Here is a 19,899-nt window from a genome sequence, read left to right as displayed (position 1 = left end):
AATAAAATTCTTAATTAGTTTCAGTATATAAACAATACATTATAATATGAGAAATCTTTTTAATATATTGTAATACCTGTAGGTCTCTGTCCCAAGGATCGCATGACAACACCGAGTTCGGCCATTGTGATCGTACCATCTTCATCTTTGTCGAATAACATGAACGCTTCTTTAAATTCTGTAAAGTTAACACAACAGTTTTTAATTTCTAAGAGTTAACACAACTTTTTTTTATAGGAAGCATGACACTGGCAACATTTAAACGTAAACTGTTTTTTTTTTTAATTTGTGCAATATGCACAGAAATTGTCAAAGATATTATAAGATGTAGATGCTTCTTATTTTAAATTTTCATTTACGCTAGGACAGTTTGTTGTATACAAAAAAAAAAAAAACTTTTGGGAGTAGGTAATAAATGTAAATTTATTATAATTTTCTCCTGTTAATACTTATATATTAATATGTAACATTCAATTACCTGCAACTTGTTCTTCTGTAAGGCCATATTCTGACTGAAAAATAAAAAAATATAAAAATGTCTATTAGTTTTATTTTATATATCATCCCACATTGCCAATACATAAAAGAATTGTAAGAAAGTAAAGTGCTGGCACACAAAATAATAGAATAATATGTAAAAGACGTAAAACATATAAACTCTAAATATTGGTACATATATGTCGACATGTTACAATTTTATTACAACTCAGATATTGAACTCTTTATTTACTACTAGCTGCACCCGGCAAACGCTGTTCTGCCTTACTCTTATCGTTTAGTGGTATGAAAAAAATAGATGTTAGCCGATTCTCAGACCTACCCAATATGCTTACCAAATTTCAGAGGAATCGGTCAAGCCGTTTCGGAGGAGTATAGAGACTAACTTTGTGACACGAGAATTTTATATATAAGATATCGGGAAGGCATAGACTCCTGGAATACAACGAAAACTGTATTGGGAATCTGGTGTTCATATTTTGTATAACGTATACCTTATTCAATAGGTATATGATTTTCACTTATTAATTTTATTTACATATACTTTTTCAGTGCGCGTGTTCGTTACTAAACTCCCCCTTAACGGCTGGGATGGATCGATTTTAATGAATTTTTATGTGTTATCGAGATCTGAGGTGGATTTGAGCATAGTTTATATTAAAAGCAGCAGCTAGTGCACTATATTGTTTACTTTAAAATAATAATGTTTAATTATTTGAAGTCAATTAAGGTAATTTAGACATTTTAAAATATATTTAATTAAACGGCCATCAAAATTATACAAACTCATTGGCAATTAAAGATAATTATAGCATTGGGCGGGAAAACGATGAGTCAAATGACATTTGATTTGGCATGAATCTGTGCTATTTGTAATACGGATAAACACGAAAACAAAATGTTATCTATCTATATCCATATATAATTCACTCCGCTCTAAATTAAAAATAATAATAATAATGTATGTTTATTTGTTATATTATTATAAAAAAAATACAGAAAACGTACGGAAAATTGTCTTGTAGCAAAATCAGACGTTAATCGGCGTATCCTCCTGTATTCTTTAGTATAAATCTCATCTCTCTTCGCCATATTTTAAGTGAATACCAATAGTTGAACAGTTATTCGACTCAACAATTTTTACCGGCTCCAAACTTATATCGAGAAAACTTTTTCCAATATCCACTAGAAACTTGGCTGTTTAGATCTTTCCTTTGCCTATATTGCAACAGATATGCTTTTTATTTCCATTCCAAATTCAAACGTGCGACAAAAAAACGCGAACATGTTTCCAAATGTCAGCAAATCGAGAACAGCTTTTCACAATTTTACGCTTTGTTGAGTTTTTAATTACTTCTCTGCACCGAAAGGCACTTTTAAATTCAGTTTCGCTTCATAATTATTTTCCCGCCACTTATATGAAGAGCACTTTCGTTTGACAGTTTACTTTTAATGATTACTTTTTAATATCGGCCATTAAAGTGCGCTAGTGACACGCGCGTATCTACAATGACAGCTCAGTTATAAGTAGATTCTATATTTAAATTAGATTTTTGCGCTATAATGACAACACTGGGCGTGATATAATGGGTACAAAATTTACGTATTTTTTCTGAAACTTAGTTCTATTATCTATTGATTATGTTATGGCTTCAATCGATACTATTAACTATTATTATAATAGTCCACATAATCTGGAAACAGTATTTACACAATTGATAAATTCAGTGGTGGATTTATGTGAAATTTAGTTATTAGTGAAAATGTTATAATTGCCAAAGTTGATGAAGACGAACTGTGAGAAAGGACGGATGCACTTTTGATACGGATGCAATATGAGTAAAGCCGCGGGTTAGGAACTAGATTTATTTAAAAGCAACAAAGTGTAGCTCCTAATAAAGTCAGATATAAATTTCATCAAAGTTAATTATAACAATTCTCATACAATATATTTTTTCGGTCATTGTGGAACACACAAATATCTTCGAAATCTTGGCACAAGACGATGATTTGGGACAAAATACTTTTGGCGGGAAATAACAGATACATCAACAAAACACGAAGAGCTTCGAACGGATCAATAAATAATTTGTTATCTAGTACAACATAAGATTCAACATTCACTATTTGATCCATCAATTTCCATTTTCGAATTTTATGCATTTTAATAATTGCATAGAAACGAATGGAAGCGTTTAATCAAATTCTGAACTTTCAATCTAACATAATAAGATAAATAATACACCAACTCTCGGATGTGTTTATAAAGAAACAATATCTTAAGAGGACTCCATAAATACTTCGCTAGCTAATAAAAGCAGAGCCATAAAATTGAGTGATTAAAGAAACCGTCCACATGGTCACACCTTGTCTAGAGACTCGCTGGAGCGAGAGTCAAGTCAATTAATATCTTCTGTGATACTAAGAATCTATCTCTTCTAATCAGGGATACTGAAAATTGACGTAGTATTTTTGACGTGAACAGTTTATTATGCCTGTCACTTATTTCAAAAGTGTACTGTTAAATAACACCTTTTATCTATCATATTTACATACATATACATACTATTTATCAAGTTAAAGAAATGTGTGATCTATTTATAGAGATCACTTAATGTTATAACGTATTTATAAATAACCGAGCTATAAATGTAAAATCTATTAGAATAGTTCTGTGTTCCGTTTATCTATTAAACGTGATTGCGCCGTCTTATTTGAAGAACTTTTCAAAGGACCTATTTACACATTTACTTAATAACTGCTGGCTTATATATATTATTTCGCAAAAAATTACGCAGAGTATTGATTGGTGCAGGTATTTTATTAAAAATCAAGGGATTATGTCGCAACGGTTTTCTTGCCTCAACGAACATATAACGTCATTAGAACCCATTGAGGTGAATTAGACAATTCACAATCCTATCCTTCCTACTAACATTATAAATGCGAAAGTTTGTAAGGATGTGTGTATGTTTGTGTGTGAACCGATTGCAATGAAATTTGCTACGTAGATAGCTGGACGACTGGAATAACATATAGGCAACTTTTTATACCGATATTCCCATAATACTAATAACTAATACATATTTAACATTACGTACGTAATCTTTATATGTTTTATTTAAATTCTCGTATCGAAATATCAAAATGGGTCAAGTGTTAGTCGAACTAGGAACGGTAGAAAGTTCCACTTTCGTATTCGCAGTCGCATATCGCACAAAGTACTTATTTTAAACGGGAATCGCTGAGGAAACTTGTTTTAAACTTTTCTTAAATGTCCTGTTATTTGCTTATATATTTTATTACTTCTAGCACCTTTCAGTGTTATATAATGTATCCTTATAAGTTTAAATAATTTATAATAAATTACTCCGTCACATCGAAATTGTTTAGGTTAAGAAAATGTTGATTGCGGTCCAAGATAATGTCTTTTACAAATAAAATCGGTTCAGTAGTTTTTGCGTGAAAGAGCAACAAACGCACACACATCCTTACAAACTTTCGCATTTATAATATTAGTAGGATTAGTAGGATTGTAGTATGAATAGTGATACATAAGAGCGTCTTACCAAGTTAATTGTAACAATGAGTTCGTACTGCTGATGTTTGTGCCCCTTCTTCTTTTTTCCCTGGGGGGTTTTGACAGCCGCCGCGGCTGCCTGCTTCGGGGGTGCTGTTTTAACCGACCCCTTCTGTGCTGAAGGCTTGACGGGTGTTTTTGGTCCACCTTTTGTAGGAAACGGAAGGGTGATGTTATTTCAAACTTTTAAAATAGCAAACGCATTTACAGGATATATAAAATAACCTTTTTAAGTTAAGTTAAGTTAAGTATATAAAACGCAAAAGGATTTTTTGTAAATTAATTAAAAAATGAAAAAAGCTTTTAAAAGATTTAAAAGCTCCTTTAATATATACAGCTACAAATATTTCGATATCAAAAGGATTTAGAATTATAAATAAAACACATAGCATATATTATGTTATATGTGATAAAACTGATGCACATTTTGGACATGACCGCCTTCTTGGTACAGTGGTTAACGCGTGAGCGTAGAACCGAGAGGTCCTAGATTAAATTCCAAACGGGGACACAAAAAATGGTTCCGTTTGGCAGAACACAGAAGGCTGACCACCTACTTGCTTATAAAGAAAATCTATCAGTGAAACAGACGTGTATATCAGCAGGCCCATACCCCACTATGGGACAAGGGACTTAACACATACCTTTTTGACACGGAGCTGTCGATTTTTGTCCAGCGACATTCTTCTGATTGACATGACCACCGCCATCAGCTGGCTTGTTTCTGGCCTGGAATATAAACCCACAAAAGTTATAAACACGAAAGTATGGGTGGATGTGTGGATGTTTGTGTTTTACGCGGAAACAGCTTATTCCATCTGTATGAAATGTGGTACATAGATCGATTATAGTCTGGATTAGTATGTAGGCTTTTTACCCGGGTACCATGTGAGTAAATCCGTGGATAACAATAAAACATAAATAATTGGGTTTTTACTGTATACATGATATAATGACCCAAATGAAACAATGAAATAACATAAAGGTTGAAGTTTTATTTCATAGCTCATTGCTTCACTCGCGTTATCATCAATGAAAAGTGACTCGTTTACCTCTAGATATGTCTAAACAATATGTTTTATTCTTTTTCCTAACTGCGTTTATTAATGACAGCTACTACTACAAAAATAGTAGGTACAGTTATAGTATTATGTTATCTGTGGTACAGTAAACATCGATTTAGTATAAACACAAGCATAAAGCACAGATAATATAACACTATGTTATAAAGAATATCGACAATGTACGTTTTTTAATTTCTTCAAAATACACGTGAATTAAAATTGCTGATTTTACCGCCAACACTTCGCGGTTTAGCCTATTTTCCTACATTTGATTATTTTGGCTCATACAACTCATTAAATCCCGTACGAATAGCTGGTTTAGTGACTGGTTAAAAAGCAGTAAAGCCTCTTTGAAATCAGCTATAACATGCTGTAAAAATCACGACGCCAGATGTGACTTTGTTTTGGCGTCCGTTTCTTTTTTATTTTTTATTTTATGAAACAGTTTATTGTACGTACTTGATTTGCGGTGGACGTTTTATGAGAACAACATGATTTTATGTTGAACTTTCGTTATAAAATGAGGCATGCGATGTAGACTGTATTTTAATTAAAATATCGTGAGTGAGGGCAGTCCTGCTTCTAATGTATAGATAGCATTCATTATGGTCAACGATACCAGATACGGTTCTTTTATAAGTTTTTCTATATATTTTTGTAAGTTTTTATTAACATTTCAAATGTATGTATAATTAGTAAGCGTTAGTTGACGTTAATATACTGTTGGTTTAATAAATAAATGACTTATCGACTTCTTTTTTCTTTTTTTTTAATGAAGTAAGGCAGTACGCTACCGGCCTCTACTTATTTACCGACTATCGGAAATACAATAATTTTTGTGGAACAATTCGTTGCATTTTCCTTATTTATTCGATATGTTCGTGCAGACGATGCCAGCACAACTTTTTATTTATTCAATAAATAACGTTATGCAATAAAGAAATAAAAAAATCTTATGTATCATTTACTTTCATAAAAGGTTTCGTTTCTTTTCAAAAACTCTATTTCTATCCAAAAACTGAAATTCTTTATCAAGTGTTTAAATAAACAAAATATACCCCAGCAAATTGCTTTATAATCTTCATTATGTTTAACTACATCTCTATAAAGTTTAGTCCACACACATCACTGTCGAAATCTGCGGAACCGAAACATCTAATCTCATAACAGGCAGCACTTTAAGCGCTTCAAACTTGTAAGTCGTTTAATTAATGCAAGCGTAGACGTGACATTTGGTCGAGGTTCATTTAATTCGCTGTGTCAGTGAGTAATGGGGATTATGATTGTTCTAGAAGGCGACTGATGTGTTGTATACAATTATTAATGATGCAACTAGGTAGTATATATTTTTGCTTGGTAAAATTGTAAATGGTTGCTCACTTATAGTGGTAATTATAAAAATGTATAATATCCGTCAAATAAAATAACAATATAAAAAAATAATTCTTCAGTAAACCCTCTTTAATACTGTTGTAAATGAAATTAGGTATATACAAATGGATCTAAATTTTTTTTTTCACAAGTCCATGTAAAAAAATAGAAGTGTTTTGTCACATGTAGTTAAAGGGGATTCTCAAAATGGCCCCCTGTCAATAGACGACAAAATAATACAGAAGTTAAAGAATATAATAATATTAAATATAAACGTATTGGAATAACAAATTGAAATCACACCCACTACTAAACTAAGTTATAATATACTGCCTTAAGGAACAGGCAAGTCGTTTATTGATCTTACAAAATGTTTAACCTGCTGACCTATCTGATTTTTAGCGCAAGACGTGAGCTGGGTTCGAAAGTAGTAAAGTATATGTTATAGTTAAAACCCGGTTAGAACTAGTTTTTACCCGTTAGAAACCCAGTTAGAACTAGTTTTTACCACATATCTTTGTAGAAACAAATACTCGGATGACAGATTAATGAAAACTTTTTTTTGTTCTTAATACGCATTTGGCTTATAACATAAAACAATTTAGAAGCTATGCTGCTACAGTCAGCCTGGACTAAAAATATATATATTTTTAAATTAATTTTATGGTTTATAATTCTTTTTATGAGTTTAGAAATGTGATGAAAACAGTATACCTAAATAAATTCGTGGTTATTGTCTTTTCTAATATATCAATCAAACACACGAGTGGTTTCTGGGAGTTTTAAGTTTGTATAGTTAATAATTATGACATTATATTTTATTGCAGTCATAAAATTTAATTATCTCTAGGCCGTCGCTTCAAGCATGTGTGTTGGTCTGGATTTAGATTCGGGGCAATAAAAGTAGACGTTTATTGTGTACATTCCGTATTTCCAAACATTCTTCACAGGTTTCGATTTCTTGTAAACTGCTCCGTGATCCAGTTGGTGTCGGGGTGCGCGCGCAGTTTGACAACCCGCGCTTTTTCCTGTCAGTCTTTCCTAAAACTTTTTTAGTGATAACATTCGAATTTTAAAATGGTGCGGTTGTTTTCTTTTATTATTCCAGTGTTTTAAAATAGTTTTTATTATGTTTTATTATGTATTTCATGTTACAGAATAATCAAATAGACGACGAACAAATAACCAGTAAGATTATATATTTGTTTTTTATACGATACTAATACGCTAATACTCTGAGATTAATAAACGTAATTAAATTTTTAATTATTTTAAATGTCATGCAGGGAAACTTATAATTAAAACAACAAAACTCTGAAATGGAAATGTCGTATCATGGCAGCTAAAAAAACGGTTAAACGGAGGCAAATCGCTAGACCGCAGGGGTGGGAGCTATTAACATATTATTTATGTACCAAGAGTCATTTTACGGGGCGCTTGCCAGCACGAAACCTCAATATTCCGTGCCATTGTTAATTTGAAGCATTATGATAGTATTACTAAATATTTAATAATTTAAATTGAATAACCTTTTTAATTTTAAAATGATACTAAGGTATTGTATCTTGCAAATAAATGCTATATATTTAATTTGTATGATAAAAATAAAAAAAATGTTTATCTTTGTGTTTTTTATTACGCGAACACATTTTGAAATTGTTACTTGTTTTTTAATCCGTTAAAAATAAAATAAATAATTTAATTCGTTTCGTTTATTTCTTAAAAATAGAAAAATAATTTTATCAAACTGAAATCAAAATCCGATATTTTTTATTTTAAGTGCTGCGGCGTGCATTCAGTATGTTCGACTCCAGTAAGCAGGGAAAAATTGAGAAGGAAAAAGTACGGACGATCCTCAACACCATGGTCCACAGCTTTGATGATAATGAGCTGGACCAGATGCTTGATAATGAAGATGTTGACGGTAAATATAATTGTTGAATGACTAACATTCAATTTAATTTGTGAAAAATGCTTTTAAAAATGGGATTTTTTTTGGAAGAATAGAAAAAAAAATCCCATGACTAACATTCGGTCTATACTCCTATTAGAAAGCTAAAGAGTTTGTTTGCTTGAACACGCTAATCTCAGGACCTAGTGCTTCGATTTGAAAAATTCTTTCAGTGTTGTCCAGTTATTGAGGAAGGTTATAGGCTATATATTTACCTTACCCACGCTTATGCCTTACCGCTAATCTTTGATATATATGTATGTGTACACTTCTTTGTTTGTATTTATGCAGTTTCTGCTTTTTCAAATTTATATTTCCTATATCCCAAGGTTGCCTGGAAGAAATCGCTTGTAAACAATAAGGCCGCGAGGTAGCACAAGAATTAATAATTGGTTTTAAATTTTTTTTTGTGCATTGTACAATAAAGTGTTTATTTATCTATTATTGTTTTAACATTGTATGAACAGATAAAACCTATTTATTTATTTATTTAACATTTTATACATACATACATATCTCATCTCTTTATATTATTAGTATAAACATAAATGAATTAAATTGAAAGTGTAGTCCTGTATCACTATTACTGATGTTGGATATCTTACTTCTATGATTCTGATTTTATTCACTGGAAATAAAAGCTTACCAGGTACTTGGCTCACGCGTTAGCGCGTATCAACATGGCTATTAGGATACTTTATGAATATATTTTTTAACGAATTAATAAACGTGTTGCGGTGCGATACTCACTATAAAACTAAAATAAATACGGGAATATAAAATCTATAAAACGTATGATGTGATTGTTTTTCTTCACATAATAATATTTTGACTTGTTCTATTTTTAATTTTTAGTTTTATAGCATTGAAGTGCTTTTATAAATGAGAAATTTTTTGAAGAATAGAAAAATTCAATCACGGGGCGGGATTCGAACCCGTGTTTCTTGCCTAACCGTAGCAATTTTTTTCTATTCTTTCAAAAAATTTGTTCTATTTGAGGAAGGCTTTATTATATGTACCACAGGCGAAGCCGGGGCGGACCGCTAGTGAAATATATAAAGAACGTAAACTTTTATTCTTTCTTACATACCGCATAGGAACATTTTTATTAATAACTTCACACTGACATTAATATTGTTTAATAGCCCGTTAATTAAATTTTTGAAAAAAAAAAATTTCAATATTATCCCTACACTCGTATACAAGTTGTATCTAAGTCTAATTAAAAACATCTCACAGTTTTATATCATGCGGGACTTTTTAAAATCCAGTTTGCCGAGTTTTAAAACTAATAATTTTCACCAACGTCGCAAAGTTGTCGTAACGTGGAATTTAATCTTCGCGTTATCTTGTAAAACTTCAAAGCACCTTTGAACTGAAACTGTCTTCGGATTGACGCCTCGTAAAAATCAGTTTAAATAAGTATTGTACCATGATGAAACTTGCTTGGAACTAATGGGTTCACTGTGAATTGATTATCCGTTAGAAATAGCCAAAGAAGCTGTACTGTGTATTTATTGAAGTGAAACTTCTTTAGAATCGTTGTGATTTCAAACCTGATGCAACGGAAAACACGACAGGTAAGAGACACAAATACAAAAATGTGTAGAATGAAGCCGGCGAAGAATGAGACAGAAATATACATAGTATTTTATATTTTATAAATATTCATCTCATTCTTTTGTCGATTTACTGAAGTTTCACTTCTATCGTGTGTGAATTGCACACACACGTTTTTTTTTAACTCTTTAAATGCACACATAAGAAAGAAATGTGTATCTTTTTTTTATATTTTAATAGGCAGACGTTTGACCGCCGATATATTTATGTATATTTCAATTCTTCTTACGATTTTTAGCAAATATTTATAACTAGCTGCGCCCCGCGGTTTCACCCGCGTAAGTCCGTATCCCGTAGGAATATCAAATTAATCATATATTGTTATTAATTTGATATTCCTACATTGTCTGCATTTAATTCGTAGATTTTACGTGATGTGCGCACAAACAAACAGACAAAAATTTCAAAAATGATGGAAATGGGTTCTGTTAGTTATCTTTTGACACACTGGCTATTTTTTTTTTCAACTTTTTTAATGTACAAAAATGACTTTTCTATAGATATGTATAGATGATATGTCTGATGTTATTGAGAATGAAACGCAGAGTTTTGACTTTAAATGAAGTATTATTGTCATCTGAGATACACAGCATACAGTTTCCACCAGAGCGCAGTAAAAAAGAGATTGGAAATAATATTAATTAATATTCATTTCATATTACAGATAGGGTATTTTTTATTTTTGTATATTTGTAACGTTTTCACATAAAAACTGCAGACCGATTTCAACAATTTATTCACCATTGGAAAGCTTTAACTTCACAGAGAAAGATGGGGCGAACAGCTTGTTTAATATAAAAGTACCATACATCATTTGATAAGCATCGAAATAAGTATGTGAAAATTATAAACCATTCGTTCAAAAAGACCATCTTTTATATTGTCTCGAAACCCGGCCGTTTATGAGAATGTAATCCGGTGTCATTATGGTTGGAGGAATCTTAACTTTTTCTCAAATAAAAGATAGTCTAGCTAGACGGGTGAAATTATCCGCTTAAAAGATACAAGTATTTGATTGCGAAGGAACTGGAATAGGTAATTCTATACTATATTCTATTATTATACTATATTCTATATCTTCTAATAATATAGCAGAAGACTTGTATTGGTTTGAACGCATTATTAATCTCAGGATCTGTTGGACCGATTTCAAAAATTATTTCACCCTATATGTATGTATGTGATCCCTTAGTGCTGTGTATATGCGCACGAGATTACAATATTAATATAACTCAGAATTATAGTTTCAATGGTCAACTTAAATTTAAAATTTTACAACAAAATTGAATGTTATATTAATTTGAATTTTAAATCGTATATTATATTGCATTAAATGCCATTCCATTTATTAAATAATAAATAATAGAAAAAGTTGCCGTTATACGTGATGGCAAACTCACAAAAAAGAATTGTTACTTCTTATCTAAATATTGCAAAAATCCTACTAATATTATAAATGCGAAAGTTTGTAAGGATCTGTGTGTGTTTGTTGCTCTTTCACGCAAAAACTACTGAACCGATTGCAATGAAATTTGGTACGTAGAGAGCTGGATAACTGGAATAACATATAGGCTCTTTAAACTTTTTGTCCCGATATTCCTTCAGTATACGGACTTACCCGGGTGAAACCGCTCGGCGCTGCTAGTATCTTATAGTTTTAAATGTATGCATGATTTACAAATGATGTTAGGCCATCTTATTCCACATTTTTGCTTACATCAGGTGTGATTACGATCAAACATTTGCCTATTTCTAAGAAAAAAAGTAATCATGTAAATAAGGAACTAAATTAATATTTTCTACATGGATGTACCGAGATATCTGAAGTACAATCGGGACTGAAATATTCTTATTCTTCATTATTTTCTCATTTCTAACTGAAAAGCCCAAGAGATAAATCTAAAGTAATTATAACCGTTGTTAACAACTGTTTATAAATAATGCCTTTGTTTAAAACTTTTAACAAATTTCAGGGCATTTAATTAAACTTTTTAATGAACACCTGTAAAGTCCACGTGAAATATTTCAATATTAATTTTGATGACGGAAAAGGGTGTGCCGGGTGTGCATGTAAAGCATAAAAATTTCGAACTGACGTTATATTTTTGTACCTCATGTTCACCTCACAGATATTACGAATGTTCGTGGCAGGCATAAGCTTTTTATATATCATCCATTTCTCCTAATAGTACCTGGACGACCGAGCTTTGCTCGGTATTTTTTTTTTTTGTTTTTTTTTTATAAATTGTGTTTTAAAAACTTAATTATTCGCCAAAAAATAGTATTATTATTCGCCAATAGATGTCAGGAAGAGTCATAATAAATTGGGATTACTCAAACGCCTCCTATTTGTTTAAGTCGATAAAACACGAATATGACATTTTCTAAAAAGATTCCTAGGTAGATCGATTTATCGCCCCCGAAACCTCCTATATACTAAATTTCATGAAAATCGTTGCAGCCGATTCCGAGATTCCAATTATGTATATATATACAAGAATTGCTCGTTTAAAGATATAAGATTTATCACTTTATTTGACCAATACAAGGATGAATCTCTGACAGACTCAGCCTATCTGTTTTATTTCAAGTTCAATGTACGATTATTTTTATTGTCTGTGATTTTATTAGTAATATCCTAAAAAGTTGCCCAAAAAATCATTGGGCTAATTTAGGTAACCCAGGTCATAGAAGGCTTGGTACAGAAACTAAATGTGTTCTATATTATAGATATCTGTTTCACCAGTCAATCTACATCAGTATATTCTAAGTGACAGTCATTGGGCATAGTTGACCCAGCTTATGGATATGCGTACAGTAACCAGAAAATGAGTAATGGAACGAAGTTCGTTATCGCGTAAAATAAATTATATAAAAGACTTAAAACATTTTATCCCATTTTACGTCTCTACGTGTAATTTTTTTCATAGGCGGAGGAACGATTGACACCGCGATCGTTTCACATGATTTTAATCATACAGAATAATAATGTTCAAGCAGAATTAATATTTATTTTCACATCCGATTCAACTACCAAAGTTGAAGGTCTTGAGAATTCCGAACAAAATGGCCTATTACATTTTATGCAAATAATGTACTCTAAGTAATATGAGTGAATCCGGTACAAGCTAGTATTGTATATTAACTTGATGCTCCATTTAATATCTCCGAGATATAACAATAGGCATCTCTGTCACATCCAATCCTGCATACAAAGTTTAACAAAACTTGGCGCAGTTGTGCGGAGTTCGCCCCAAATAATAGAAAACTCTGTGCATTGTTTATTAGGAGTGTGTACCGGCAATGCTTGCTTGAGATGTCAAATTAATTTTGAATATTGTTTATTTAAAACTAGCGTAACGCCCCGTCTTCGTCCGTGGTACATGTACATAGCCTAGTACTCACGAATCACGTACATAAAAAGAAAGAATTTTTAAAATCGATCCAGTAGTTACTGAGATTAGTGTTCAAACAAACTCCGTCGCTTTATATTATTAATGTATGTATAATAATAAATATCAAATGATAATGTAGATTGTATTTTGATTGACATTCAAATTTGACACATTTAATTCACACTGTTATTATAAAGAAGCTTTTTTATTTTTGTATGTTTGTAACGTTTTCATCCAAAAACCACTGGACTGATTTCGAAAAATCTTCCACCATCAGAAAGCTGCAACTACGCGTGATATATGTACCTATATACGTAACACGGGCGAACAGATCTCAGTCGCAGTCTCAAATAAAATAATATTATATAGATGATAATATAAATACATTTCTCACTTTAGAAACGATCTCCTATTTACCGCACGACATATAATGTTAGAACTGAAACCCCCTTTGCACATGGCACTGCATATGTAATCCTGATTACTATGTAGTATACGACAGCATTTGTATAAATTAAGATTCCAGATTTCGTACTCGGAGATTCCACAAAATTAAAGCTAGCAGAGAATAATAAATACCTCTCCTCGAAGTATTGCGGGAATGCAAAGCAGTTTATAATTGTAATGTTTTGTTGGGGGATATTATGTAAGATTGCGACGTGTGACGTCACACTTGGTTTGTTATAACAGGCATTTGTAATAGATAATTATTTTCTACAAAACACGCCACCGACATACGTGAGGTCTATGGACATAATTTGACGATTTTAGAATATTGGTGGGCTGATTTATACAATAACTTTCTATCAAACACAAAAAGTATCAGGTCAATCCCAGAACCCACACCCACACTCACGGTAGAAAAACCATCACCGTCATCGAGTAATAAAATAATCGAATTGAGTACTTGCTTCGTTTTTGAAACCAGCTGATTTAAAACTGTCAAAATATAAATCTAAAAAAGGTTTATTATTTTATATACATTGATAACAATGATAATATTATAATGTATAATGAGTGTGTATTATTTTTATCTCAAATAAAAGACATCGCTCGTAATCTATAAAGGCGTCTCTCACACAGCCTGTTACATATATATTATGCTCTATTTTAGCGAATAAATTTTAATCGGATTGTTGGGACGAAGATGCATGTTTCCTTCTTTCTTCTCTTCAGTATGCATTGAATGGGTTAGATGAAATTAGCCTGGTCTTTTAAGGACAATTGCAATATAGTATTTGATAAATTATGTAATATTTGATAGATAAATAGATCACAATTCGCACAGTTTCAGCCGTAAAACCAAATAACAATAACAACAACTCACACACTATCCAAGTATACAAAATATTAATTATTCCTTTTCAAACGCTGTTTTATATAATTTACCAAAAATCTATTTTTATCCATTTCAGGATCAGGGAAGCTGAACTTCGATTCATTTGTCCGCGTAGCCACACATTTCTTGGACGAGGACGACGAAGCCTTACAAAAGGAGCTTAAAGAGGCTTTCAGGCTGTATGACAAAGAGGGTTTGTTGCTTTTATAACATGGAATAAGAATTGCAATATATTTCTAGGGAGTACTTACTGTTATTAGATGTTTTGAGTGGTTTGAAATTAATTTATTAAAATTACCTTTTATCATATTTGAAAGAGTATGACGTCGTGAATAAAATAAGGATTTAATAACTTCTATGGAGTATTCCATACAAACACATCAATTTTAAGTCCTTTTTTCTGATAAGTTGAACTAAAACAATTTTAATAAAACGCACACTAAGCAGTACACATGGCTAGAAAAGGTTACTATAAAAGTTTTTGTAATTTACAAATTGGTCCAATACAACAGTAACACAATTTTTCGAAAAACTACTCAAATACTATTTACTTTTCAGACCTATCTATCCCGCTACAGGCATGAAGTTATTTCTGTCATTACGTAGAACATGTTATTGAAAAATTTATAAAATTCTGTACGGCACTAGTGAATCGCTTAAGGATTTTAATGAAACATTTAATGCAGAAATTTATAAATTGAGCTGTAACAAACGAACAATATTTAAACAATCAGCAATTAGTGATTATATTATGTACATCAAGGTAATTAATAAAGTATGTATGAAACAATACAGTTTAATTACCAGCCAATATATGGTTACTATGAAATCTATAAACTCATAACAAAGTACCATTTCCAAGAGAAAATATTGAACATTATTCTGGCTATTGAAAATTTAAACTTGATTTAGAGATATAACTCGCGAGTAAATTATTGCCTGAAGTGGCTGGTTGAAATGAAAATGCTATTATATTTCATATTAACAATCGCGTGGGAGCAAAATTATTAGAACACGCTCTATTTAAAACTAGAAACAAATGTAGATAAGAATTATTCGCAATAAATGTTTTTCTTATAATCAAAAACAATTCTTTGACTGGTCGGAATTGTGAAGAATTTTAATCAAGCTTTGTGAATCCCAGATTAATCGACACAGTTTTGCACTGAGCAAAAACAGCGTGGGTTACCACTGTGAAAGAGTTTTATGAATACTTGTATGTGTAGTATTGTGATATAAGTAGAGTAGAATTTAAAATAAATAATTAAGAATCAGAGACAGGGATTCAAATTGATAAATACATAGTGTTGCTTTTGTCTTTCATTAGAGATGTTATAAGCAATATAAAAATAAACTTTCTTGTATAGTAATGGTGTTATATCAGCAAACAAAACAACGTTAAACGTAATATTAAAAACTTACTTTTAGTGTAAATTCGATCACAAACTATTTAACTCTTACATTAAACTAGCGCTCCGCCGCGGCTTCGCCTGAGGTACATATATAGCCTATAGCATTCCTCAATAAATGGGTTATATAACCCTGAAAGAATTTTTCAAATCGGACGAATTCCTGAAATTAGTGCATTTAAACGAACAAACTCTTCAGCTTATAATATTAGCATAAATTCAAACACTACAACTAAAATTACTTAGGAAAAGGCTACTGGCATAAAAATCTTAATATTAAAGATTCGAAAGTTGCATAGCAACTAAAACTCAAGATCACAAATTCAAAAAGCGCCTAACAATAATGCGAACCGATCGACAACTCGGTTTCAATATTGGAAATTCAATTTTATATTTAGGTATTACGCAACGCGAGCGAAAATCTAGCATTCTATTTCAGCACTAATGTGCCCTGCGAACATATTTATCGGGAATACCATTACTGTATTTCCATTGTCAGCACATCAATTCCCGACAACGTTTTATCGGCCATTATTAATTACAGCTCTAGTTAAATTAATTTTAAAATAAAACAGCGTGCGAATTAATCCGGTTGTTTTGTATCAAGATATCAAATGTTGTAAATGTTTGTTTATAAAGTGTTGTCCATTTGATAATTTATATTTCCCCTATATTATTGTAACCCTTTTTGTAGACAGAAAATTTCGAGAAAGTTTAGAAGAAGATAAATTTCCGTGTATAATGTTCTATATAATATTTGAAATTATAATATTAGACAAGACATAATAGGGGTCGAAGGAAGAAATTTGATAGTTGGTTTGATTTTAATACTTAGTTTGTTTTTTCTTATCGTCAAATATAGGTTCTTGTGTTACTAATAAACCTTTTACTACTGAAAGAAACTTCGAAAAATTTTTTTTTTTATAATTTAAGGGACCATTCACGTATATCTTATACAGATGACAATAATACCAAAAGTGGCACCGCAAGGCAATAATCATTTAACTGTCAAAACTTATACCGACTGATATGAAAAGTTAGTGCTAATGCCTGAAGTTACTGCCGCCACCATTAACTACAAATTACATGTATTTACGAGTATTTGTGGATTCCTCAGTTTCGAGACAATTTGACAGGTTTAAATCGTATATATAAACAAATAAAATGGTGTTGCATATAAACAAATTTATTAAAAACCTCAAACATGTATTAAATGAAATAAAAGAGGCATTTAAGTGCTTACATATTTAAATATGTGTGGTTGATTCATTTATTATAGTTGATTCAATAAATATCGTACCAGCTTTTAAAGCAGTCATATTGTTTGAATGATATGCTATTTGAAGGACGGCTTACAACGTCTGGATATATTCTGTTAAGTTAATCTATCAATGAAGCGATAAATAGTGTATGAATATACCCGTCCCGTGTCCCGTGTCCTACTGGGGTTTGGGACAGATGATATACATCTTTTTCACTGATCGATTTTTTTTGTGGACAAGTAGGTGATAAACCTTCTATGTCCTGCCAGACCGATACGTTCTTTTATGCCTCTCCACCGGGAATCGAACCCAGTACCCCTCGGTTCTACGCTCACGCGTTAACCATTGTGCCAAGGAGGCAGTCAAGTGTATAATGTTGAGGACAAAAAAAACAGAACTGTTTATTTTTGGGAGCGTTGGTTAAATCCGTATAACTAATTAATGATGCAAAACCATTTTTAGGTAATGGCTACATCCCCACATCGAGCCTCAGAGAGATCCTCGCTGCATTGGATGACCAGCTCACGCCAGACCAACTCAACGAGATGATCGCTGAGATCGACACAGATGCATCTGGCACTGTTGACTTTGATGGTAGGTTTTGTTAGCGATTTTAGATAGCGTAGTTTAGTGGAAGTTAGGTTATCATGAAGATGTTGGATCACGGGTGGCGGAGAGGCTAGGCGTTGCTACGGTTAGGCAAGAAACGCGGGTTCGAATCCCGCCCCGTGATCGAATTTTTTCTATTCTTTTAAAAAAATTAAAAATAATAAAAAAAAATCTCATGAAGATGTTTCTTTCAGTAGGGGAATGTTTTATTTAGTGTGTGATTCAACTACGAACAGGAATGTCTACGTCAATGGCCTTTGTGTCAACTTCGTGTCAAATATCAATGAAAAAATACGATTTAATAGGCTAGATATTGGTGGAATTCTTTTATTGGGTGCTTCTATTAATTTAGAGAAGAATAAAATGTAGAAAACCTTATTGCATTGCACTAATATCACTTGATCACGTCAAGTTAAAAATAAAACGTAATTTCTTAATTTGTATCATAAAGTATATATAGTAAAGTATAAGTGCATAGAATAGTCGATCCTATTCTTAGTTGAATCGCATTGTTCTTTTTAACCACCCAGAGAAGAGTGTGTGTAGGTAAAATGGATACACCGTTTTAAGTGAGATTTTTTTACTGTCGATCTGTCTTGATCTCACAGCTATAGCATTTTTTTTTGGTATAGCAGCTTCTTCTATAAGTTTGTAATGGGGATATTTTATATAAATCAAAATTTATATTAAAAGAGTATAAATTTTATAACAAGTTTTTGCACTTCTAAAGATTTAAACGGTATTTACTGAAAATTAAATGAGTTTATCACATTTTTTATAAATATTTATATTAGGTAATTAGCAAGCATTGAAGTATATTTAATTGCCTGCAGTAAGACAGTACCTACGTTTATACTTTTCTTTTCAGAATTCATGGAAATGATGACTGGCGACTAGACTTCAGGCTAATAAAAATTGTCGACGTTGAAAATTAAGTAAACTTTATTTATACATTTTTAAAGAATCTTTCATTTAAGTTCAGGAATTTTTTCACTGCTGCTATTTCTATTATAGTCAAATGAAAACTTCACTGCAAAACATTAAGCTTCGTTTTCCATTAATTATCATAACTTAAATTAAAAACTGAAGAAATGAGAATCAGTTTCAGTATATACATTTTATTATTGTAAATATTTTAAGGGCAGGGGATAAATATGGGCCTATACTATCTCCAAGATATATAAATAACACTTTTAAAAAACATAGCGTTATTGAATTGTCCTTAAAGAAAATATTGTATTTAAAAGATCTAACACTCAGTTTCTATAGGTTTGATGAAGTGATAAATTTTTTAGTAGATGACGATAACAAGGCCAAAAGCTTCATCACTGCCAAGTATCATTAAAATAATTTCTATAGTTTTTACGTGAAAGAGGAACAAACACGTACAACTGTATTATTATTGGAAATGAATACATTCTTATGTGCAAATATCCTCGTTTCATTATCATTCCGATTTAAAGCCACACATAGCAAAGAACCACAAAGCGTAGTAAAATGAACAAGTAAAAATTACCAAAGGTATTCGAGGTAATGCGAAAAACTTTCATTTTAACTTTTTATACAGTCCACGGTCAGGAGAGCTGAGTGCGGCGTCCGTGAAATTCCTGCTTTTTCAATTTTACCAACGAACAAAACAACAGTACATTTCATATATATTGTATAACCTTCAATAGTGGGATTTTAATATGCGACAATATTATAAAGTTACGTTAAATTCATGCTTGAAAATAATGAAAACTTCGTAATATCATCGGCAGATCTACTTTAATTCGTGATTAATATTTATTGGCTTTTGATG

At 31.5% G+C, this 19,899-nt stretch overlaps 2 protein-coding genes across 4 annotated transcripts in view; one reads left to right on the top strand and one right to left on the bottom strand.

Annotated features, from left to right (window-relative positions):
* The window catches only part of LOC119838718 (calmodulin-A-like), a 133,785-nt gene that overhangs the window by 5,955 nt on the left and 107,931 nt on the right, over positions 1–19,899 (bottom strand). For 2 of the 3 annotated variants that reach the window (XM_038364802.1, XM_038364801.1), the window contains 4 exons: positions 4,723–4,807; positions 4,068–4,225; positions 479–512; positions 77–178 (listed from right to left, as the gene is read on the bottom strand). In XM_038364802.1, the coding sequence (XP_038220730.1) occupies positions 77–178; positions 479–512; positions 4,068–4,225; positions 4,723–4,807 (379 nt within the window). Of the gene's footprint in view, positions 1–76; positions 179–478; positions 513–1,506; positions 2,014–4,067; positions 4,226–4,722; positions 4,808–19,899 lie in introns of those variants that run through there. The other variant, XM_038364803.1, reaches the window with a different exon arrangement.
* LOC119838719 (troponin C-like) lies at positions 7,503–19,092 on the top strand. Its single transcript, XM_038364805.1, has 6 exons — positions 7,503–7,593; positions 7,671–7,701; positions 8,294–8,437; positions 14,895–15,011; positions 17,952–18,083; positions 18,967–19,092. The coding sequence occupies exons 1-6, from the start codon at positions 7,591–7,593 to the stop codon at positions 18,993–18,995; spliced, it is 456 nt and encodes a 151-aa protein (XP_038220733.1). The 5' UTR covers positions 7,503–7,590; the 3' UTR covers positions 18,996–19,092.

This window comes from Zerene cesonia, unplaced genomic scaffold (assembly GCF_012273895.1).
Source record: "Zerene cesonia ecotype Mississippi unplaced genomic scaffold, Zerene_cesonia_1.1 Zces_u004, whole genome shotgun sequence".
Classification (NCBI taxonomy): domain Eukaryota; kingdom Metazoa; phylum Arthropoda; class Insecta; order Lepidoptera; family Pieridae; genus Zerene; species Zerene cesonia.
This window is presented reverse-complemented; position numbering and strand designations above follow the sequence as displayed.